Source organism: Melopsittacus undulatus, chromosome 13, assembly GCF_012275295.1.
Source record: "Melopsittacus undulatus isolate bMelUnd1 chromosome 13, bMelUnd1.mat.Z, whole genome shotgun sequence".
NCBI lineage: Eukaryota > Metazoa > Chordata > Aves > Psittaciformes > Psittaculidae > Melopsittacus > Melopsittacus undulatus.
This window is the reverse complement of record NC_047539.1, coordinates 1,167,015-1,190,977: the sequence shown is the minus strand read 5'-3', so window position 1 is coordinate 1,190,977 and position 23,963 is coordinate 1,167,015. Positions and strand designations below refer to the sequence as shown.

The 23,963-nt window shown below is 44.9% G+C and overlaps 1 protein-coding gene across 3 annotated transcripts in view; it reads left to right on the top strand.

Annotated features, from left to right (window-relative positions):
* Positions 1-23,963, top strand: part of AP2B1 (adaptor related protein complex 2 subunit beta 1) — a 72,897-nt gene that overhangs the window by 2,650 nt on the left and 46,284 nt on the right. For all 3 annotated transcript variants that reach the window (XM_034068689.1, XM_034068691.1, XM_034068690.1), the window contains exons 2-9: positions 1,080-1,137; positions 3,144-3,249; positions 5,249-5,384; positions 6,234-6,479; positions 15,446-15,636; positions 17,730-17,951; positions 18,853-18,973; positions 21,053-21,148. In XM_034068689.1, the coding sequence (XP_033924580.1) occupies positions 1,101-1,137; positions 3,144-3,249; positions 5,249-5,384; positions 6,234-6,479; positions 15,446-15,636; positions 17,730-17,951; positions 18,853-18,973; positions 21,053-21,148 (1,155 nt within the window). In that variant the 5' untranslated portion in view covers positions 1,080-1,100. The remainder of the gene's footprint in view (positions 1-1,079; positions 1,138-3,143; positions 3,250-5,248; positions 5,385-6,233; positions 6,480-15,445; positions 15,637-17,729; positions 17,952-18,852; positions 18,974-21,052; positions 21,149-23,963) is intronic.

The window sequence follows — 23,963 nt, the reverse complement described above, 5'->3', positions numbered from 1 at the left end:
GGAATTGGGAAAAGAGAAAAAGGAGGGAAGAGGTGGGAAAACCCTTTTCTGTGGACAGTTGTAGAGTCCTAGATTCTCAGTACTGATGCACTGTTCCACCAAAAGCACTAAAACTGCCCTCTCCTATGCTTGTTTTTCAGTTCAGCTGAAAATTGTTTGAGTCATGTTTGCCATGGAGCTGGCAATTGTAAGGATAAAATGATGACTATCCATGTACATTTGGGCAATCCCTGTGTTCTAAAGTATTAATAATTCAGTTCTCTGGGACAAGGAAAGTGCTGCTGAGACCATTCTCGTGACTCTCTTAAGCACTTGCTGGCCCAGCACTGTTTGTCAAGTCCTGTCCCCAGACCTGAAGTGCAGCACTGAAATAATCAGCTTGTGCGTGTGTCAGAGGTGGGATGTCAGCTCTTGGCAGAGAGAGGTTTCAATGTCAGGCTTGGGAGAACAGAAAAGTAATGGCTTTTCATTGCAAACAACTGCTTTGCATCTCTTGGGAACAAAAGGGAGGAAAGAAATGAAAGGGCCTCGGGGTGGGTGTTGCAAGTAGGGTTAATTGTTCCTTACATCAAGATGCAACACAGGGAAGTATCGTTAGGGGGAGTTGACAGTTTCCTTTGTCTGCATCATGGACTTCTCGCTTCCAGTGGAGATATGAAATGTGCAGTGCTTTTTATGGAAAGCGAAATGGTGAACCTGGGGGAAAGGCAAGTGCAGAACATGTCAGGATCTGCTGATTATAAGGAGTTAAAAACCCCCTTTCCCCTTCTGAGACTGAGAGTTTGAAAAGCTGGGCTGAGCATCACTGCTCTCCCAGCCTGCCCACCTCAGGCTGTGGTGTTCTCACTCACATTGTTCATCTGAGCCCTTTAAATCCCTGGGTTTGCCAAGTAATAGCAGCAGCAGGTGCAGAGTGAAGGTCGTGAAACTTGTGCCTGTGGATATAAAGTGTTTGCTGCTTCCCCTTGCGTTACACACTCACCAGCCATCCTTCCTCTGACTTCCTGCCTTGCAAACTGGGTGTTGTCAGCTTCCAACGCTCTCTGACTGCTTCTTCCTTTATTTCTTCTTCTCCCCAGGTGTTGTAAGGAGCTGGAACCATGACGGACTCCAAATACTTCACGACCAATAAAAAAGGTTAGTGTTAAGCTGCTGTGGTGGATTGGAGGTGGTGGGTGGCTATTTTTACCCAGCTTTCCTAACTGCATGCGGAAGAACTTGTGCTGTTCTGTCAGCTCTGTCCCTGTTTCTCATCTTAATCATCTAGGGAGAAACTTTGCAAGTAGGTCACATGGTGACAGAAGGCAAAACTGATGTATATATGGTTTTGTGATGCGCAAAATGACCCCAATTACTGCTTTATCAAGGATCAGAGAGCAAACCATTGGGATTTGAGTGCGGATCTGGTTAAAGTTTTAGTTATGTGCTTACACGTTCAAGGCTGAGGATGGTTTCTCTGTTGGGCATCACAGGATTAAGTCAATGACATTTAGTATTTAAGGTATAAGTGTATATCTCTACATTGAGCTGTTGCAGATAGTGGGATTTCCTATGACTGTTTCCTCCAAAGCTGCAGTGCTCTGACTTCCTCTTGCTTTGTCTCCTCACTTCAGGACAACCTTAAGAAGGGGTAGCCCATAAAGGATCTTTGAGGATGTTTTTACCCATCCACTTATTCCAGAGCAGGACTTGTTCTGCTGAATCTGTCCCAGGCAGATTTTATCTTCTAACCTGTTGTAAACAGCACACTGTTGCTGACTGCCATTTAAACCTGATGTTGCTCATCCTTCTCCAGCAGATGTGGAAAATGGTTCACATTTAGCCCTCCTTTTCAGAGCAGCTCAGTGTTCCTGGTGAATGCTTGCCAGTGAAAAAGCTACAGTGATGATCAATTTATATTTCATTAAGCTTCAGAATGCATTTGCTTAATTTATGAGTTCAATTCACATCTTTCTAAGGAATGATCCAATCTGTAAGTTGAGTCCTAAAGGTGGGTTTTCTGCCATGGCTGTAAGAGGCCAGCCTGCACTCTCTGAGCTTTAGTGGCACACTGCTGCTGGCTCAGCTCTGGCTGGGACATGATCTCAGTGTGAGTAATGCAAGTATCTCTGGCAGGCAGGAGGTATGATGAGTGCTCACTGCACTGTGTTCTCCAGAACAGTAACTCCTTTCTGAGGTACCTGTTAGTCCTTTTTTGTCAGGCTCTTCAGTAATCAGTGCAGCTGATGTGGCAAAGTGCCATTGGTGTGTAGGAATGGAAGGTTAGGGGCTTGAATGTGTTTTCTCAGAGAGATTTTGATATTTGTAATGTGTCTTCAGCCTGGGGCTTCCAGTGAGGAGTACTGCTCACCATCCTGCTTGAGGAAAGCTGTGAGACAGAAGCATTAGTCTTGTTGCATCACTTTATCTAGAACAGGCCTCATAAGCAGAGTTTTGCATGTGTTGCTTTATTTTGCAAGCTTGCTTTGCTGCTTTCATGATCCAGCCTGAACTGACATTCCATGCAGTATTATCTGGAAGAATTAGCATCATGGAAAAGGCAGCTCTGGCAGCATCAACCCAGGCAAGCTGTGTGACACCATTTTGTTAGTAGTAGCTCTCTCTAGCTTGGAAGGGGTTTATTCCACTGGAGTAAATTTGTGCATACCTGTTTCTGCTGCTGTGTATCACAGCGTTTGGGCTATACCACAGCCTGCTGTTTTCTCTTTGCCTTCACTGGAGGCAGGTGACGATGAGCTAAAGTTGAATGTCTGGGCAGAATTCCTAGCTTAGTTAGTTAGTTAGTTCTTGCAGGCACGAATCTGGTGTCTCCAAATATCTTTCCATCCCAGTTATATAATAGTTGCCTCTGAGAAACAGACGCTGCAGTGATGTGATTTAATGTTCTGGAAGTGGGAGAGCTGCAACATGCAGCGTGGTTCTTGTTAACTGCTTTTTCCTTAGCAAGGTGTTAGCCCATATCATTATCTTGAGTGTTGCAGCTTTGCTTCTCACTGAAGCATGTTCTCCATAAGGTCTGACAGATGCTGTGCTGGTTTTATGGGAACAAGAGGATGGGAAAGTAAAAAGTCACTTTTGATTTATCCATAAATCAAGACCCATTTCAGCTCCCAAAAGGCTCTGGCTGTTTTGTCTTCTGCCAGGGGAGATTTTTGAACTGAAGGCCGAACTCAATAATGAGAAGAAAGAGAAGAGGAAAGAAGCTGTGAAGAAGGTTATTGCAGCCATGACCGTGGGGAAGGATGTCAGGTAAACCCAACTTTTCTTGCACCTGTAGCAGCTCTGGTTGTCCTGGGACTTGGTTGGGTGTAGCAACACATCTCCATGGGGCACCTCTGAGCCTGTCATCTCAGTGGGGCTGGGTAGTGAGGCTGGCTGTGTCCTTGCCTGTGCTGTGCTTGAGCCATAGCTTCCTCAAGCTCCCTCCTGTTAACTGAGAGCAAAAGAAACAGCTGGTTTCAGTGCTGGTTTAGTGAGGTGCCAATAGCCCTTTTTGTTTAAAAACTCATCCAGGATTCATCCATTTTGTACATCACTTTAGGTGATGTTTTCTCACTTCTTAGTAGCTTGTGTTTTAGTGCTAGAAAGGCAGTTACAAGTGTTTTGCTTAGTCTTACTTATCATAGCATCAATTTAAGCTACATTCAACATAAGTGATTTTAAAACTGACCCTTTGCCTCGTGGCGACTCAAGGACACAGGCATTTACCTTCTGCAACACTGTCCCTAAGACTATCTGCCTTTGAGACAACCAGAAAAACTTGCTTTAGTCAATGCCTCTTCCTTCCAGCTTCTCCTGTTACTGGGGTCTACCCAGTCGCAGTAGTCCTGGATTCATGGCATTGTGCTCTGTTGCCACGGAAATAATAGGAGGCTGCAAATTTAGCATCATGACTTCATCGTAGAATGAAGGGGCAGATAAACTGCAGGAAAGATAATGTTTTTTGGCCAGCAGCACTTGCCCTTCACCTTTAGCTCTCTCCAGTGTACCTGAGAGCTGAGTTTTGCATGCATCTTGGCAGTGTTGAAGCTCCTAACCTCTGTAGCGTTCAGCAGGCTGAGGTTTGCAGGTTCTTTGCAGGTGTCCTGCCTTACCAGAATGTTTTTTAAGCATTTCTTTTCTAGTGGGTTCATTACCAGGCCTGGCATGGCAGAATGTTGTTGTTTGGTGAACTCCACAGTTAAAACAACTTCAGGAAATTGCATTAGTTTTCATTTGTTCCAGAACTGACCCATGTTAAGGCCTTAGAAAAGATTAAATGATTATTATAAAAGCCATTGCAAACTGGTGTGGGAGGAAGTTGACCTCTCATTGCACAGCAGGATACTTAAAGTGGAACTCCAGTTTTCCCAGCTTTCTTGATACTATTACTATCTATCCTCTATGCATACCATACAATGTCACTGCTTTTCTTAGTTTTGGGTGGGAGTGTTGATCTACTTGAGGGCAGGAAGGCTCTTCAGAAGGACCCTGGCAGAATGGATTGATGGGCTGTGGTGAATTTGTACAAGGTTCACCAAGGTTCAGTGCTGCACTTCAGTCACAACAACCCCGTGTACCACTGCAGACCTGGGGAAGACAGGGCAGCTGCCTGGTGGAAATGTCCTTGGGGTTTTGGTCACCAGGCAGCTGAGTGTAAGCCAGGACTGTGCCCATGTGGCCAAGAAGGCAAAGAGCATCCTGGCTTGTGTCAGCACCAGTGTGACCAGCAGGACTGGGGCAGTGATCATCCCCCCTGTGTACTGGGCATTGGTGAGTCTGCATCTCAAATCCTGTGTTCAGTTATGAGCTCTTCATTCCAACAGAGACATTGAGGTGCTGGAGGGGATCCAGAGAAGGGAATGAAGCTGGTGGAGGGTTCTAGAGCACAATGTGAGGTGCAGCTGAGGGAACTGGGGGTGTTCAGCCTGAAGAAAAGGAGGTTTGTGGGAGACCTGAAGGTGAGTCTCTTCTCCCAAGAAACAAGCGGTGGGAGAAGAGGAAATGGCCTTAAGTTGTGCCAGGGGAGGTTTAGACTCGATATTAGGAAAAGTATCTTCACCAGAAGAGTTGTCAGGCATTGGAACAGGCTGCTCAGGGAAGTGATAAGAGTCACCATCCATAGAGGTGTTTAACAGATGTATGGATGTGGCACTTAAGGACATGATTTAGTGATGGTGTTGGCAGCGCTGGGTTAATGGTTGGACTTGATGGTCTCTTCCAACTTAAGTTACTCTGATTCTGTTCTTGCTTTCTCTTGTCTGTGCAGCTCACTCTTTCCTGATGTTGTGAACTGCATGCAGACTGACAACCTGGAGTTAAAGAAGCTGGTCTACCTTTACCTGATGAACTACGCCAAAAGTCAGCCAGATATGGCCATCATGGCTGTCAACAGCTTTGTGAAGGTAAGGTGTTGACACTAGTCTGCACTAGCTGAGCACTTCACATGCGGTTCACAGTTCAAGGTGTTGAATGCACTGGTAAGATATGTCACTTTGTTTGCATGCTTGGAAAGTGAAGGTGATATTTCAGCTGTAGGGAACGTAGATAGCGGAAGGTAAATGCACCTTGTGCTTTTGTAGGTCATTCTGCAGCCATCCTTTTCTAGGCTGCTTTGGAGGAGCGTTACTCAGAGATGTAGGTGGGTTGGATGTATGGAAAATTATGTAGTCTTGAAGTATGAAGTGTTACATTCCCTTCTGCTTTTCCCTCATCAGAAAAGCACCTCTAGGCTAGCCTTTGTGTACTGCTTCATAGTTTGCAAGCTTAAGGGATGCTTATACCTAGAACTGATGGCCTGTGAGAAATAGCCCTTAATGGCTGTTGCATTGTGTTTAGTTGATTAATTTTCCCATAATCTTCTCTTGCTCCTTTAAATCAGTAAGGCTGGAAACCAGTGTGTTACTTTGACAGTTGCCTGTGGCTAGCTTTTGGGTGGTGAGAGCTAGCTCTCTAGCTTAGCTGTAGCTGCTAGATCATATTGAAAGAGGCTTTGCCTCAGAGAACCAAGGGACACAGTGATCACAAATTTACAAGCTACTATAACCTGACACCATCTTGAGGTAGTGTAGAATGTTCCTGTGAACCTGCAAGCTCCACCTTTTATCCCTGATCTGAAATAATTGCCTTGTTTTAGCATGTAATCGGAGAGAATGCCTTTTGGTTTTAAATAGGAACAGCCTGGTTCTGGCTGCAGGGAAGGTATCAGTGGCTAGTGCTGCAGATTTGCTTACTGTATTTCTGTTGTGTTGCAGGACTGTGAAGACCCAAACCCTCTGATCCGTGCCCTGGCCGTGCGTACAATGGGATGCATCAGGGTGGACAAGATCACAGAGTACTTGTGTGAGCCTCTTCGCAAGTGCCTGAAGGATGAAGACCCTTATGTACGGAAGACTGCAGCTGTCTGTGTGGCGAAGCTGCATGACATCAATGCCCAGATGGTGGAGGACCAAGGCTTTCTGGATTCCCTGCGTGACCTGATAGCAGACTCCAATCCCATGGTAATGTACATTTTCTTTCAGTGTGTTGCTTGAGTTCACAATGGGCAGATAATAAGAAATGTGAGGTCTTTTTTTGTTGCAACCGATGCACCATGATGTATGTGTTGGTTAGTGAACACTTGTTGCCTCAAAAACCAGGAAATGCTTTCTCTTCTTTGATCTCTTTGGGCTTTTGCCTGAATGCTGCAGTGAATGTTTAACTTCCTGGTCAGATAGTCAGAAGAGCAAGAAATACTTCATGCTGCTACCTTGGTGACAGCTCATAGTGATTGCTTTCCTGCAGGCTTTGGCTCTTTTTGGAGTAAGATTTGATGGATTAATTCATTCACTAATGCAGATAAATCCAGTGGCCTGTAATGAGTGGAGAAAAATCAATGCTCCTGTGTTTAATAAAGTTAAATGAGTCATGAGAAGTGGAGATCAAGACCAAGAACTTCACAGGAGTAAATTACCTACTAAATCAGTATTTCATTGTGGTTGAGGAAGGGTCCATTTCCATGCCAGGCATCTTCCACTATTATTTTGTAACTATAAGGTGGTGGCCAATGTATTAAAGTGCATTACTGCATAATCCTTTCATTCATTGTTTTTCCTGTGAGCTCCTGGAATCCAGTGAGCATATTGATACTGCTGTGTCCTAGCAGGGACTAGAACTTCTGCAGCTCAGTTTAACTCAGTTATAGGCGTGTGACTGCTTTAGAGCACAGATCTAAAGGAGCTAAAAGACTGCTTAAAGACATCATTTCACACTGTTGGGCAGGTCTGACTGCTCTTTGTGGTGCATGAATCAAACCACAGAAAGCAAATTGCTGCCCTGTTACAGGTGTCTTTGGGCAGGTTTGGATACATCAGGTGCAGGTGGTAAGGTACCATCTCCTTTAGTAGGAGAGAGAAGGCTGCTGACTGCTTTTCTTGCAGCTTTCTAGAGACAGGAAAACTAAAGGTGTCTGACTTCAGAGGCACAAGTCTGTGAGCGCTGGTATCTATCAGAAGATGCAGGCGCTGTTGCCTCTGATATCCTGTTCTTTCCTGTTCTTTTTGAATGCCTCCCTGATGTTTTTCTGTGCCAGGATTCTGCATGAATATTGATGACTACTTGAAGATGCTCTCTGTGGCTAGGCAATTTAGAGGCTAAGAGGAGATCACCTGCTTTTTTAATTCAGTGTTGAGGATGTCCTTGCAGCCTCTGAAAGCACTTGATGGGACTGAAAGCTGCTTCAGTTCTGCTTAAATGCTGGCCCCTGCCATTCACTGGCTCTCAGGCAGCAATGGTGTGTGCTCTGGACAGGGATATAACCTACTCTTCTCCTAGCCTTGGTTCCAGCTGTTTAATTTTCTTCTGCTGATTACAGCCACATGGAGATGAGCAGAGGATCTCAGGCTGAAAAGATGTGGTTCTTAAGAGAAATCAGTATGGTTTTGCTTGCTCCTTCTGCTCGTTGATCTCTATGGAATGAACTTCTGTAAATGAACTGTTGGCTGTTAGGAAAGCACCAATATCAAAAGTACATTAACTTAATACTGACTTCAATGAGAAGAAATATCAAAGGAGGAGAAATATCAAAGGGTGATGTATGCTCCGTTTGCTAAATAAACCACCCGTGGTAGCATAGGGATTCCTAGTAAAACAGCAGTGCAACTAATGAGCTCCTTGGTGGGAATGAGGATGGGCTGGGACAGCAAAAGCTTTGCAGCTCTACAGCTGCTGGAGCTGTGTGGGATCACAGTACCTGTCCCACATGGTACTTGCCTGCTCTTCCCAAAGCTGAGGATTCCCAGCAGGAACATGCAGTTTGGAGAAGTGATAGTGACAGAGAGACCTGTGGTTGTAGACAGGAAATCACACTTGTTGTCTGTTCTGAGAAGTGAGGATTTTGAGCTAAAAACCTCCTGTTGAAAAACAGTGTTTAAGAAGGGGTTTGTTATGGTTTTGTAATTGGCTGCCTCTAGCACATGAGCAAACACTAAGCATTCTAGCTGGGTAGAGTAACAGCTCCATGTGGGGCTTGCTAATTGCCTTGTAATTGTGCAGAGATCTGGATGCATGATTTCTAGCTGCTCAAACCACCCTCATCATAATGATGGTGAATGCTCCATCCCTTGCAGTGTTCAAGGCCAGGTTGGACAGGGCTTGGAGCAAGCTGCTCCAGTGGAAGGTGTCGCTACCCATGGCAGGGGGTTGGGACTTGATGATCTTAAGCTCCTTTCTAACCCCAACTGTTCTGTGATTCTGTGTCTAAGTTGGAGGTGACCTTGTCAGAAACAGTTTGGGTAGGTTTTTTTAATACATATATTCAGACTAATAGGTTATTAACATGGGATGTTCTGGAAGTCCTGGTGAGGTGCTGTGGGTGCACAGCCATGGCGCTTTCCCTCTTTATCTGGGCTTTTATTGTCAGGGTCTGTCCTTTGTTCAGATACAGTGGTGTTCTGCAGAGCTGAGGGGCTGTAGCTGAGCTGCAGTAGTTGTGATGAAAGGCTGGTAGCTTTGCAGTTTCTCTTGGATGAATTAATTCAAACTTCTAATTGCCTATCTATTGATACATGGCAAGTTCCCAAGTGGATTAGTGGCTTATTGCATTTCAGCTGAGTTATCTGAGGTATCTTATCTTTGGCAGGTAGTGGGCCAGTAACACGTACAAGGGCATGGTTCAGTTACTGGGAGGTTACACTGCACAAGTTTGATTATGGATGGAGTCTTTAATCTCATTTTACAGATGGGCCTAAAGTGCTTGTGGCTGCCCTTTGTCACTTGGGATCCTGGCAGTGAGTTTCCATTCATAGAGGGAACCCTCAGCTCTTCCCAGAGCTGTCTTAAGGCAAACCCTTCTTTGCTGTGCATTTCCTTGCATGAAGCTCATCAGGACCAGGTCTGGATGGATGCAAAGCTAGAGCCTGCTTTCTGCTGTCATTGTGCTGCTGCAAGTACTCAGTCTTTGGGACCTTTCTTGCTGGTAACTTTGGTGTGGTACAACTCAGAAAGGATGCCCTCCTGTGATCCTTGTGTTCCTACAAAACACAGTTTGTGTGACATCCCAGGGGTTTTGTGTACTCCTGGTTGCACACAGGTTACTGCACAACACTGTTTACAGCCAACAACAGCAGGAGATATCAGTGGGGTGGGAGAAGTAGGTCTGTTACACACCTACTGTTGGCCAGGGGCTCTCTGGAGTGTTGGACAAACCCTTATGCTTTGTAAGTTCTGTTGATCCTATCTTGGTCTGATACTTGTGACTCAGACCAAATCCCTGCTACTCGTTGGAGCATTGCAGGTGCTGAGCCCTGGTGATGAAGAGCAGGACCACGAGATGGCAGCAGCTTAAAGCAGGACCAGAGCTGTCCATAGACACCTTATTTTGTAACTAGTTCCCTCCTGGCTTTTTTCACTGCACTTGGTTTTCTCCAGAAATGTAAATATTGACAGAAAAACGTAGGAGGAAATTCATTTTAAGCCTTCCTGGTCTTTAATATTTGAACGGAATGACCTTTCTTTCCAAATATTTTCAATCCTTGACCTTCTGGAGTCTCTTTTAACTCATGGAATAGCTTTCTTGTCAATCTGCCTGTTATCCACTTGGCTTAAGTTAGGTTGATGTCACCTCCTTCCAGATCTTTTCTGGGTGGTGTTGGATTTTTATTTCTTTTTGGAGCATTTCTTCTTCCTTATGCTGTGTTTTGTCACTGTGATGTGCATAATCAAACCATTGCAGGACATCAGAGCAGGAGGTGTTTCAGTCTGCCACAGAGAGGCATTGTTCTGCAGTGCACAGCAGGAGCAGGGAAGTGCAGACACCAGTCAGGACAAGCACGCCGTGGGAAGCACAACACTTTGACTGTCCTCTCATTGTCACCTCCAGAAAAACTCATCCTACTTGCAAAAAGCAAGCTGGAGATCTTCCCCACTGAGGCAATATTCGGGACGTGATCAGGAACTGATCGTGTATCCACCAGTGCGGTTCCAGGCTTCTAGGTGCAAACCTCCTGCAATGGGATTAGTGGGAGATGAATGACTTACCCTGAGCTCTGGAAACCTGTCACAATGAAAGCTGAACAGGGGAGATGTTGCTTTGCATGACTACATAGACTGAGGATGTGTTAGTCTCGCAGAGCTTTAATTTAAGGCCATAGATAACGCATGCATTAATGTGTGAGAGGTTCTTACAGGCTCTCTGACTTGCCTGATTGGGCCATTTTAATTGTTTATAGACCACTTCCAGGGAAGTAAAGTAAAAGAGGCTTGTAGATGAAAGATGAAATGTGAACAGAAGCACGGGTCATGCATGGAAGGAGTGCTTCTGTGTTAGCACTTGTTAGGGACCTTTCAGGCACACAGCATTGTGTGGCCATGAAAACAAGCAGCCCTGTGAAGTACCCATCCGTGCGGATGCCCCTCATATCCCATCTGGGAGTCTGTGCTTAATGACACGACCACACCATGCAAGCTGAGAGTGCTCTTTGGAAATGTCAGCACCTCTGTGTTCTGGAAAACATCACATGGTGCTTGCCTCTCTTGAGGACAGAGCCTCCAGCTATGTGAGGAAGGCTGCCTCTCCTCAGCATCTTTACAGAGCGCCTTAATTTTGCCTCTTTTTCTTCATTTTCTCCTCATTTTAATTGCATGGTGAACCAGAGGTTCCTGCTTTAAACAGCAGAACATTGTATTTCATGAACTCCATTACACACTTGGTTTAATTTCCAATTAGTCTAGTATGCTAGCAAAATAACCTGATTGCTTTGTCTGTTGGGTGTTCTAGATCTGCCTAGCCTCCCTCCTGGCCCCCCACCCCCTGCAAAGCTTCTCCGTGTGGGTTGATAGGCAGACACTCAGGTTTTCACCCACCCCCTTTCCTCCTTGTGAATGTATCTTACACCATTTGCTCTGAGCTAAAGGTTTGAGCTGCCAGAAGGAATAACTGGCAAATCAGTGTGCCTGCCTCTGCAGCTCTCTGCAGGGTCGGATCTGGGCTCTCTGGCTGCAGAGGGGGATTGGCTGTAGGTGGGTTTAAAAATGTTGGGTTCTTGTTAAATCTGTAATGGAGCTTTAAGTGCAGGGTTTATTGTGTGTTTTTAATGAGACTTGGTTTATCTCAGTGATGCTTCTTTCAGAGTCCAAATTTATTGAGAAATTCCAGCCAGAAAGCAGGTTTATTGTCATTCAGCTCAACTGTGCTCTAACAGGATGCGACTGCACTTGAATACTGCTGAAATGTACCCGGGGTGAACTGATTTACATCAGCAAGCCAGGCACCTATTATTATTATTATTATTAAATCTACAGTCTGCTCTGTATTTGTACTTTCTAGGTGGTTTTTAGGCTGATTCTCAGTGCTTGGTAACTCTTAGCTTAAAGACAGTGGTGTTAATTGTGAGTCAAGTGAGGCATTCTGCTGCGGAGTTTACTTACAGGTTTAAGCTTTCCCTGTTCAGTAGTTGTTTGGGCTCACGTGTGTTTGGCTAGTGGGTTGGCCTCAATTTTCTTAGTTCTTTTTGAGCACTAAAGGCTATAGTAGGTGTTAGTTTCTTGTTCTTTAGTCTCCTTCATCTTTATCTGTGAAATAAGTTATGCAGCTCCTGCTTGGTTCCTCAACCAGATGTTTTGAAAAGCAGGGAATTCTTCATTTGCTGAAGAAGTTTGGTTTTTTTCCTCAGCAAAGTATGGAAGTGGTTGTGAAACATGTCCAGTTTCATGTAGGACTTTGTCCTGTACCCCTTGTAAAGCTTTAGCTTTATATTGATGTGTCTCCCAGCAAATATATCATCACTTATTCCTGTTTTTAAGGGTGAGAAAACCCAGCATGTTGTGTAAGTTGTTTTATCCATTTGTACCTTGTACTTGCTGCTCAGTGCAGCTGGACTTCACTATCTCATGTTCCTCTGGTAAGGAAGGAGCTGTCAGCAGAGTTGAAGAGCTAATGTACAACATCAAAGCTGAAGTTTTTCTTTGGCCACAAAGTATACACTAGGTTACCAGGTGAGATACTACTTGAAGTGGTGTTGACTTAATGGGCTTCTAACAGTGGTCAGTCAGGTGTGGGGAAAGTATCCCAAACTGTGGACAGTGCTTCAGTCTTTATTCCCATGTTGCCTGAGCCATCACTTAGGGAGAGCTGTCAGCAAAGTCGGAGTCGCTGGGTATTGGAATGAAGCCATGCAGTGCTGGCTTGTACTGCTCTATGTTCCTGTCTCCTAACGAAGCCAATGGCAATGCCAGTGAAGAGAGGTGAGCATGCATACTTGAACCAGTGTTTATGTTGGCCTGGTTCCTGCAATCTGTTTTCATTTCAACTGTGCTGCTGCTGTCTAAAAAGCCTTAAAGATGTTAATTATTTTTGTTGGCATACCATAACACATCAATATGTTCAGTGTGAACCGCCAGCAAGGACTTCTTTTTCCCTGTAATAAATGTTGCTTAAAGTTTGAAGATATTCCCTTATCCCCTTTTGCTTTATTTGTCTTGTCACCAAGTTGACAGCAGCACAGTTCTGCTAAGGCAGACGGTGAGGACTGGCTGTAATTGTGGGTTATAAGATTGTGGATCCCAGCTCATCTGGCAGAACTGAGCTACTGCCAAATGTTCCACAGCCTCATCCAGTCCTCTTTTCCTAACACCCAAGCAGACCACAGGCCATGCTCCTGAGTGCATCTTGCCATCTGATGCTCCTTCTTACGGATGCACTTCATCGGAATCTGATATCTAGTGGGTTACCATGTAGTGTCCCAACCTCAGCACTGATTTGGACACTTGCATTAATGCTGCCACCTTAGTTCCTGAAATTCAGCCCTAATTCAGAGTCAAGGTTCTGGGTTGGTGCTGCTGTGAAGATACCCAGGGTGGAAGTCTGGAGCCTGCAGGAGGGTGAGGTGTTCTTGTTCCATGTGGCTACCATTGATGTCAGGCAGCCAGTGGTGACAGCATTTCTGTGCATCCTTTGCCTGTGTCAAGCTCCATGCTAGATTTCACTTCCTCTGCAAGAAAGGAAACTTGAGTGCAGCTTCTTTGACTTGTACCTGCCCCAGGGTTTAGGATATGCACATGGCCCAGTTACTGCAGTGTAGTGCCTAGCAGTGTGAGTGCATTTGCCAGAGCTCAGCCCTGTCCCTTAGTACACCGGCCAGGTACATGTCTCTGTGATGCTTTGGCTCTGTAACTTTTTATGTGTTGATGGGTTTTTCAAAAGTTGTTTCATTCTAAGTGTTTTTCCATGATGATTTTGAACTTTTAACTTGCTTTGGTTTCTCTGCACTTACATACTTCCAAAATATAACGGAATTGAAGCAGTCTTTTACTTTCAGCTTTCTGCTGTGTCCCATTAACCGTTCAGGAGTTAGGCAAATGAAATGATGGGGGGAATAAGCAGCATCTCTTAATAAGCTGCTCATTAAAACAGTACAAGGAGACAGCAGTTCTGATTACTGCTGATTTTAGTGACAGAAGGCTCATTCGACTAATGAAATTCATAAAATCTTGGATCAGAATCCTATCTCTGACCTCTAGGTGTGAAATGCAAACCAATCAACATTACTGTGCTTGTGCAGTGACTCTGGAATAGATTGGTTTAATGACAGGCAGTGATGGGAATGATACAGAGAATTTTCTGGTCATGCTGTTCTTGTTTTCAGTGTACTGCATCAGAAGCATCTTTAGGCATCCGAAGAATCAGCTGATTTTAGATGTTTCTTTGCCTTACTCCCATAGAAAATAAAGCTATAAATCTTTGTTTTAGCAGGGGTGTGCAGTGAATTGGGCTGGACATGCCATCCATTGTAAAATAGCCTGAAAACGCCTTTGCGTAGGGTATAGCAAGTTGTGCATCAAACTCAGGTTTAAACCTCTTTTCTAGTGAATTAAACAAACAAAAGACTTTTGTCTCATCTACACATTTTCTATTTTTGGCTATTTGCAGCTCTTCTATTTTGAACATCTTCACATGGCATCTGTTAGAATAACTGTTGAATTTGAGTTATGGAACTCTGAATTTGTGTTGCTCTTGTCAAGCTGGACCCTGGACCCTCCTCTCTGTGCTTTCTGTCATCTATGCTTAGAGAAAACCTTGTATAGTCTTAAATGTAGCAGGAGTATTTTCAGTGTTGTGCTGCAGTGCTTGCCAACAGGACTCTAAGGCAGACAACTGGATGAGATGGGGACTATCTGGAATTGAAATAGGTGTTATTTATGAGTTGCCCATTTTAGGGAAATTGTGTTTGCTTTTAAACTGGGTGACCTGGCAGTGTTGCTGCAGAGCTGAAGGCACCTGACATCTCTTACCAAGGAGATGGTTGTTCTCATTTCTCAGATCACACTAAGCCAAGTGCTGTGGGCTGCTGAGGGGAGAGTAGGTAAGAGGTATGCATTCCTGAATAAGTAGGGCAATTAGAGGTTTTGGGACCTGGACTGTATCGGTTGAGCATCTCCTGGAAGTGAGGGTAGGTGATGTCTACTTGAAGCAAGCCAGGGTGGAAGTCTGGAGCCTGCAGAAAGGGGAGATGTTCTTGTTCCACATGGATGCTCTGCTGCCATGTCTAGCTCCCTTCCACGTAAAGTCTCTTGGGAGGTCGTGGTCCCAACTCTGCCTGGAGGTGACTTTAACTTTAGTTTATCTCCAACAAAACTACTTTCAAGTTGTAATTTCTCTAGCAAAATGCACCCAGCCTGGGCTTTTCATGTCCCTGTGTGTGTTGGCAGCCCTGTCCTGCTCTGTGCTGCTCTTCTTTCACTTCCTTCCCAGCAGACCCTTCAAATTTTGGCAAAGAGCAAGGTTACAGTCAAGCTTTGGGCTCCCCACGTTGGTTATGAGGTTGTATGGGCTTAGTTGACTGATGTGGTGGCTGCTGCCGAGCAGCTGATAGCACACACCAGGATCTCCGTGTTTGTTTGCTGTGTGGAACCCATGTAAAGCCAGGTTAATCCCTGCCAAGCCATTGATGGAATGCCAGCAAAGAACACCTCTCCTTGTCTCTTCTCCCAGGTGGTAGCGAACGCTGTGGCCGCCTTGTCGGAAATCAGTGAATCGCATCCCAACAGCAACCTGCTGGATTTGAACCCTCAGAACATCAATAAGCTACTGACAGCTTTAAACGAATGCACAGAGTGGGGCCAGATCTTCATCCTGGACTGTCTGTCCAACTACAACCCCAAGGATGATCGTGAAGCTCAGAGGTATGGTTCTTCATGCTCTTAGCACAAGCCATGTGGGGCTGTTTGGTCACTTGCAAGCTTCTGCAGTGTTAGAACTCTGAAAAGGGCTTGTGATAACAGGGCTTTTTGTTGAGATCTGTAGCAGCACAATTAAGACTTGAAGTAGAAGAGCTTTAAAAGGGAAGCGACTTCTGGTAGATTGGGCTGATGCTGAAAACCTGCTGTCCCCTTTGCAGAACCACTTTCCCTGCTTATCAGTAGCTTTTTTTTTTCCCTTTTCCCATTTGAAAGGCTAGTTCTTAGGGGAACTGGTGCTACTAAGAAGGGATCAGCCCAAGACCAAACCTGTAACGATGGCAACACTGTTTGGAGGATTTTCTGGTTTAAAGCAGAGCTCTCCAATCTGGTTTTGCTACTTTGAGAGACAAGAAGCCCTTACAAGTTTAGGGACTTGGAGAGTACTGTAGGTCTGAGGCTGTAATATGTTTTTTCCAGCTAAAAACTAGTCTGCGATAGAACTGAAAATCAGGGTAAGAAATGAATTTTCTTATCACTCCAAATGTATCCTTGTGCTTTTACCTTTAGCTGCAATGACTAAATCTAAACACAAAGAGCTTAGGGCTTAGGAACTAGAGTGTTAATTCGTGCACATCAAACCTACTCATCTTTGTCCAGAGTCATAAAAAGTCAGATTCTGTACCCAAGAGAACAAGGAACCAGCAAGAAAAAAATACTTGGAACAGGGATTCACTATTCTTCACCTATTTTGTGTGGGTGATGTGGGAATGGAGGGGGAAGAAGGGGCACAAGCACACATGCCAAATCTTGGGCAGGCCTTTTCAAATTTGACAGGTATCTTCATTAACTGTGGTTTTATAATCCACTTCTTTAGAAAAGCCTGCCAGTCTTGCTAGGTTTTCTTTCTTCCCACCTCCCTCCCCTTGTGTTCTGTTTCTGTGCCAGAAACAGCTATTAATGAGTGCTAGGAACCTGCAGAGATCTCCAGGGTGTCAGGCCAGTGTTATCCTGGCTTTGTCAGAAAGGGACCACCAGTCTGAACAGCTGTGAACATGTCCCAGTTCCTCATCAGTGATTCCTCTGAAGTGGTGTGTGAAACTGGATGGGCACTCACTACTTCTGCTGCTTTGTGTGGAGTTTGACTCTCAGAGCCTGCCTTTATTTCAGAGGAGGATGATAACACCTGGTTTTAAATAGCTTTCTCCTTTCCAGCAAGGCTGGTGTCATTACCCCTGTGCATGAAGGAACTGAGGCACAGAGAGGTGAAGCAGCTTTGCATGCCAGGAGACCTTAGGCAGAGGCAGATGGGGACTGCCCCCCCCTCTGACTTCAACTCCTCTGCTCTTCCTAGCTGTGCTGCTTCCCTTCCAGGGTGGCTGAAAGGAAATCTTTCAGGGGAAGAAACTTCAGGAGGCACAGATGGGAGTAAGATTGTTCTGGGTTAGCAATATGCAGGAGGGGGTGGGAAAGAAACTTGACAGATGCTGTAAGAAAGACCACATGAACCCGAACTTCCTTTCTGCTTGGGGTGGCTTGTTTAGGATGCTGTTGATGTATAGGATCCACTGAGGCAGGTGGTTGAAACTGAGACTTGGGGGGTGGTATTTAGGTCACTCTTTCCCTGTATCATCAGTGGAACAGAAACCTAGATTTGCAGAAATGAATAGTTGAAATGGCAGCAGCCCCTGAAGCAAACCAGAAGTGTGTAACACCTCTGGATCATTACAGGGGGGCTAAAGTGTTTTCCTGACATTAAGGTTGTGTTTGTGACAGGCAAGATTACAGAAAGAGAGAATACCACCAGGCAAAGGCAGAAAGCACTAATAATGGAACATGTGTTGGTTGGGACTGGAATGCTGAGAGCTGGAAGAGTTCTGAGCTTACTGTGGCAGGAGAGAAACCTGAAGCTGTGACACAAGTAGTTCTTTGCTTCCTGCTGTGTTCAGGAAAGCAGAACTTTGCTTGTTCTCTGCGAACAAAACCAAATCAAAGCAGTGTCTGAGAAGCTGCCCTCAGCCATGTACGGTCTTCCAAAGCCGGATAAGCTCTGAAATACCTGGCATGCTGAATTACATCTCTTACTCCTCTGTCTCCAGCATCTGTGAACGGGTGACCCCTCGGCTGTCTCACGCCAACTCCGCAGTGGTGCTCTCAGCAGTGAAGGTCCTGATGAAGTTCCTGGAACTTCTTCCCAAGGATTCTGACTATTACAACATGCTGCTGAAGAAACTCGCCCCTCCGCTGGTGACCCTGCTCTCTGGAGAGCCTGAAGTTCAGTATGTTGCCCTAAGGAACATCAACTTGATTGTGCAGAAAAGGTAAAGGCTTGTGGGGTGTTACCCCTGGGTTGCCAAAGGGCATCTGGTTATCTCAGACCTTCAGGTAGCTTCACATACACAGAACTTCGTTGAATTTAGTCTCAGATCCCTTGAGGGACGGATTAAACTGTTTCATGACTCTGATAGACTGAATTAATTCTTTCAGCAGCGTATATGTGATACCAGTATTGTGTAGTATTTCTTTATCTGCCCCTCTCATTACCACCTTTCTAAGAGCAGTAAGAACTGCCCTCTCATTAGCCTATAAACCAGACTGCAAATAGGAAAGAGGCTGTAACTGTACAGTTCGTGGTGACCTGCAGAAACTTAATGTGCTTATGCTATTATCAGCATAATAAGAAGAACCAGGCTGCTGTCATACTGATGTACAGTGGGTTGGGTTTTTCTTCCCCATCAGTTTACTCCCACGTGCATGTTTAAATACTGTTGTTCCTTGCTGGAAAGATGGAATGGGTTGAGTAGCACTTTGTGATTGTGTTCAGGGCAGAGTTACTGTGCACAGGCACCTGGCAAGTGAAAGCAGCAAATGAGTTTGTAGGTGGGTTTTGCATTAAGATAAGGATGTTATTCTTTTGCTGAAAGCACTGTCATCCACTGACTGACTGCAGTGGTTGGCTCAGTGGTTCAGATGGAGGAAGTAGAGATGCAGGCAGGCAGAGACTTGAATTCTGCATTTTGTACCTAACCAGTCTTTTGCTCCAGCCTTCTGACTTTATTCAGATTGTTGTTCTCATGTATTTACATGTGCTGGACACAAAGTGACACCATCCTGTTTCTCAGGAAATGCTTGGGTAGATGTCTAAACAACAGCTACCTGTGGTTAGGATAGAGCCCCTTGTTTTTATCAGTCTCGAGTCAAACAATGTTATGTTCCCTCCAGGCCTGAAATTCTGAAGCAAGAAATCAAGGTGTTCTTTGTGAAGTACAACGATCCCATCTATGTTAAACTGGAGAAACTGGACATCATGATCCGCCTGGCTTCTCAAGCAAACATTGCCCAGGTCAGCTGAGGAGATCCTCATGTGTTCTGCATACGTTCTGGGCTGGAAAACTCTCCTGTGGTCCTTGCATAAGGATGTATGCAACCGCCTTCTAGTGTGGTCCTGGCTTTTAGTCATCACTGCCCCTGGTGCAGTGCTCTTTGCAGCTACTTGAGGGAGGTGGTGGAATTTTCTCTGTAGTTAAGATGTTAATAGAATGGTATATCTTGCATCATGACTGTTAGGTAGATCTCGTTGTACAAGGAGAGCTGACTTCTCCTGTCAAATGAGTTTCTGTTAATGTTGAGGTTGGAGTGAGAGACTTCTTTCAAGTAAGAGGTGCACCTGTAACAGCGCCATTCACAATAGCTCAACATGACTGAAGTCTGAATTTCAAGGGTATTAAATTGTTAAACACTTGCACAGATGCTTGTCAGAGCTAAAATGAAGGTTATGTTGCTTCCAGAGTGGAAATAGAACAAGCTAAACTGAGTTGAGGGTACTTTACAGTATGTAGATTCTCCTTGGATTTGATGTAGGTTTAATCCAAATTCGTTTCTTAAAGGAACTGTTCTTGAGTGCAGCCCTGGCCACAAAACCTAACACTAATGCAGAATGATTAATGCCTGTGGTTAGTGCTATTATTGTTCTACCCTAATTGTCACAGAGCAATTTCATTTAATGTGACATTTTTAAGCAGCTCTTTCCTCTGCTGTTTCGTGGAACAGAGCGAGGTAATTCACACACACCTTTTGTGCTGGGGACATGGGAAACATCTTAAAAATCAGCTTCCATGAGAAATCTATTTGGCATTTTCTGGTTTTTCTTAGTAGGCTCCATAGCAATTTTAATGCATAATGTTTCAATAATGCAGGTTGTTTGGATGAAAGGCAGCAGTGTCTGGAGGGCAGAGTCTAGGACTGGTATCTGCAGATTAATGAATGAATCTCTTCCTGGTTCTAAAGAGGCATTCCTGAAGGCAGCCGAAGCTGCATCAGAAATATGCCCTGAAATGAGACCCAAGAAGAGCAGGCTTCTACCCACATCCTCCCTGTGCAGCTTGTCAAGGCTCTTCATCTCCTTGCCCATTCTAGACCAAGGCAGCAGACAAGTTGTATCCAAGTCATTCAGACCCAGGCAGTATTTGAAAAGCATAAGCTACTAAACCTGGCTGCTCTAAGTCCTGTGCAGCAGAGCTCAGCCAAGGAAATGAGAAACTTCAAAACATAGGTGTCCTGTCTATGATTGCATGTGCATTTGTCTGCAGTCTGGCCCCTCAAGGCCTCCTTATCTTGTCTTTGCTTGGGGCAATTTGCATTGACTATAGATTTTTTAACCAACTGTCCCAGTTTGTGCTGCTCACCTCTCCTTTGCAATCCATTTGTGACATCACAGTGAAATCCCTGATTTCGTGTTTGACTTAAGAAATGGACACAAATGAGATTTTAAGGGAATATAAATTGCATAGGGTCTTTTTTAAAACTCATTTGTTCTGTCCCAGCAGGTCCTGGCTTAAGCCTTTGTTCAGTTTCAGTTAGCAAAAAAAACCTTAAGAGGAGAAATAGCTGTTATTAATCTCTGTATAGGTGTTCCAGGGCATCATCAGATCTCCTCTGCATCCTTCTTTTGGATCCAGTAGGGATCCAGAGATTCATCTTGACACAGAAAAGATCAAAAATGGTTGTTGCTGAGAGCTTTGTGTACAGTGAATGTAGAACAATAAGTACAATAAACCAGGCATGAATCTACATGTATGGATGTGACCCCAACTTCGCTGTTATTTTCAGTGTAAGAAGGAATAGCAGCATTTAAGTTTGACAGGGCTTATTTTGTCCCCAGCTTTTAGTGCAGGGGTATTTGAATATAATCCAAACTGAGCCATCCTTTGACTCCAGATTGGTTTTGCTGCCTGATCCAGACCAATGGGTTTCAGAGACAGAGATTGATTGCAGAGTTTGACTGTGTTAGCTTTGGATGTGTGTGGTTAGATGTGGAAGTGTGCATCCTGCCTGTGTTCTCATATTCAAGCAGCATCGCTTGTCAGTGGGATGTTCTCTCTGTGTGACCCCAGGGACTCACATTGGTGCATTTGCTTTGCAGGTCCTGGCAGAGCTCAAGGAATACGCTACTGAGGTGGACGTTGACTTCGTGCGCAAGGCTGTCAGGGCAATAGGGCGCTGTGCCATCAAAGTTGAGGCAAGTATCTGAACCTTGAGGTTTTCTGTGGTTCTCTGACTTCAAAAGCAGTAATGGGCTTTGTCATCTCGTTTCCACATCACACAAAGTTTCTTTACTCCTGTGTTGGCAATCGAGTGACCAGGATGATGAGCACAGTGTCACGCTCATGTTGATCAGTAGCTGGTGAGCTCCAGTTGAGTTCCTTGCAGAACACAGAGTGACTCTGTCTGCTTATTTGGACCTGTACAGGTCCATATAGCTTGTAGCTTTGTTTAGAGTGTGCCTAGATGCTTATGCAAGTAAGTTCCCAAGAACCCCTACAGTTATCCGAAACAGTGGTCTGCAGCGTCCTCTGCCAGCTGAACATCCACCAAAATGCCGTAAGAGGATATTTTTTAGTGATATCCCTGTTAATCTCCCTGTCTGGTATGCCTGACAGGAGCTTGGAAAGCCTCTGAGAAGAGGGAAGACTTATGCTGTGGTGTTAGTGCTTTTCAGTAAACTGATAACCGAGTGGAAAATGTCACATAAGCCCTCTAATTTCAGCTGAGCTCATTTAGCTTTAGCTAAAGTGTGTTCCCAGGAGCATTGCCTGACAGCAAATTTGAATATAAGCCTCATCATGCCTGGCTGAGTTTGGTGTCAGTGCACAGGTTTCTCTGGTTCCAGCTAAGCTACAGGGAGTTTGTGTCAAGAGGACACTGACTGCTGACCTCTTGAGAGAATCGACTGCCTGTGCAGCCTTCTCTTCCTTCCTTCAGCTTCTAAAGGCTTATCACTGCCATGGGCTTTCTTTTAAGCATGGCCCAATGGCACAGGTGATCACTGCCTTTGTTTCATGCCTGCAGTTCAAACTACCAGAGTGCTGCTTCCATGTTGTATGCAGGCAGGAGGCTGACTGCATGGAGCCACAGGAGTCACAGTAGAAAATCCTCTTGAGCATGGTAGAGGACTACTGACAAGTTAGAAGAAGCTGGTGGCAGCTCTTCCTGCAGCAGTGCTTGTGCTGGGGACTGGAAGTTGGCTTCAGTTCTCAGTAGGGGCTTTCTTGCTAGGATTTGGTCATTGTGTCTCTCGTAGTTTCACATAAAAGATGGTGTATTCCCGCACTATCAAGGTGGGTTTAGAAGGTTTTACCCTTTCCTGCCCTCATTCCCTACATTCTTTCTTCCCATCCCTAGTACTATGACATTCAGATTCATTATGAAAAGGACTAATGATAATGTCCCATCAAATTTGCAGTGACCCTCTAACTATGTAATTGTTCTCTCAGTAGGTAGCGTTAACCTTGATGTTTAGCAGTGTTCCTTTGAAGACACTGCTGCTAAAAATGGGATCTGTTTACTCCTCTGACAAGAGCCAGATTTCAAGAGGGCAAATATAGACCAACGCATTACAGTGTCCTCAAGTCTGGGTTAATCCCTGTCCCCTGTGCATCTGTGTTTACCAGAGGCTGTTTGCACTGTGAGTTATGACTAATGGAAGAGCATCATCCTCTCAGCCATCAGTGTCCAAGTTCCCAAGGCTTCAAAATCTGCTTTTTGACATAGGGCACAGCTGGAGGGAGCTGTTGATGAATGAGCATTCACAGGAAACCTCAGCTCTGCTTCAGGGATCCTACCTTTTGTCTAATTGTCTCTCCTAGATGAGTAAGACATTGTGTCTGCTGTGATGTGAGCAAGGTGGCATTACCTTTGCTGCACACAACAGAGGCAGTGCCTGTTTGGGAAATAGAAGCAATATCTGTGCTGAATAGAAAGGTTGATTTTGCCCAGGCTTAAGTAGTCATATTGTCTTGGAGCATGTTGGAACAACATCATTTTGCATGGATAGACTAGCTCAGAGTTAGAGTATGTTTACAGCAGCCTGTGTGGTGTAGCTAGACTTGCATTGGTTTCCTCCATTGACAGCACTAGATGAAGTCGTCATCTGATGCTTTACTTGTAAGGAAACCAAGCATCACTCCTGTGGGAAAAGGAAATGAAGTGGATGCAGTAAGAATAGTGATTCTTCTGGAGCAAAGAAGCAGCAGAAGGAGCTATATTAGAGGGGGATTTGTCTCCATTCCAAGAGATTCTGCCAGCATTCCAGTTTTTAGAAATCATGGAGTCTGATGCCTGTGAGCATGGTGTGTGTCACTTCAGTGTTCTTTCTGGCTTTTAGTTGCTTTCTGCAGAAAAAACAAAGGAATTTAGACACTGGTTGGTTGTTCTTCCTCATTCCTACTTGAGAGCTGTTGTGGTTGGGGCACTCTTTCATCCGTGTGCACTGCAGTCCCTTGGGGTGTTGAACACCTTCAAACAGCAATGTATTTACAAGGGATGGGCTGAGCCGAGATGGATTTTGTTAGATGGACTGCTCTATGGTGTGTGTACCAGCATGGCTGCCCACTTCCCAAGGGACTCATGGGTTAAAAGTCAATCCCGCATATTTCCAAGTGGATGTCGTGCTCTTCCTGGAAAACTCACGCTTTGAAGTGCCTAAAGGAAAGAAAAATAAACCTTAATTTGCTTTTCCTTGACTTCTTAGGCTTTACTTGTAGACTGACAGGGCTGGACTGCTCATTGCAGCTGACCGCTGTGGGTTCTGCGGAGTGGAGTTGGCTTAGGACAGGTTTACCCCAAGCACCCCTTAAGGCCACTTGTTAAAACATGTAGTGAAAGTAGGTGAAGCTGATAAGAGATGAAATTACAAGCTCTGAAGCATCTGTCTTCAGGACTTTCGGTGGGGTTCACACTGTGAACAATGTCAGTGTGTGTGGAGCCAGGTCCATGGTCAGTGGAAGTCTTCCAAGTCCCAGGCCTCAAATCTCCTTTTGAGCAGAAGAGATCAG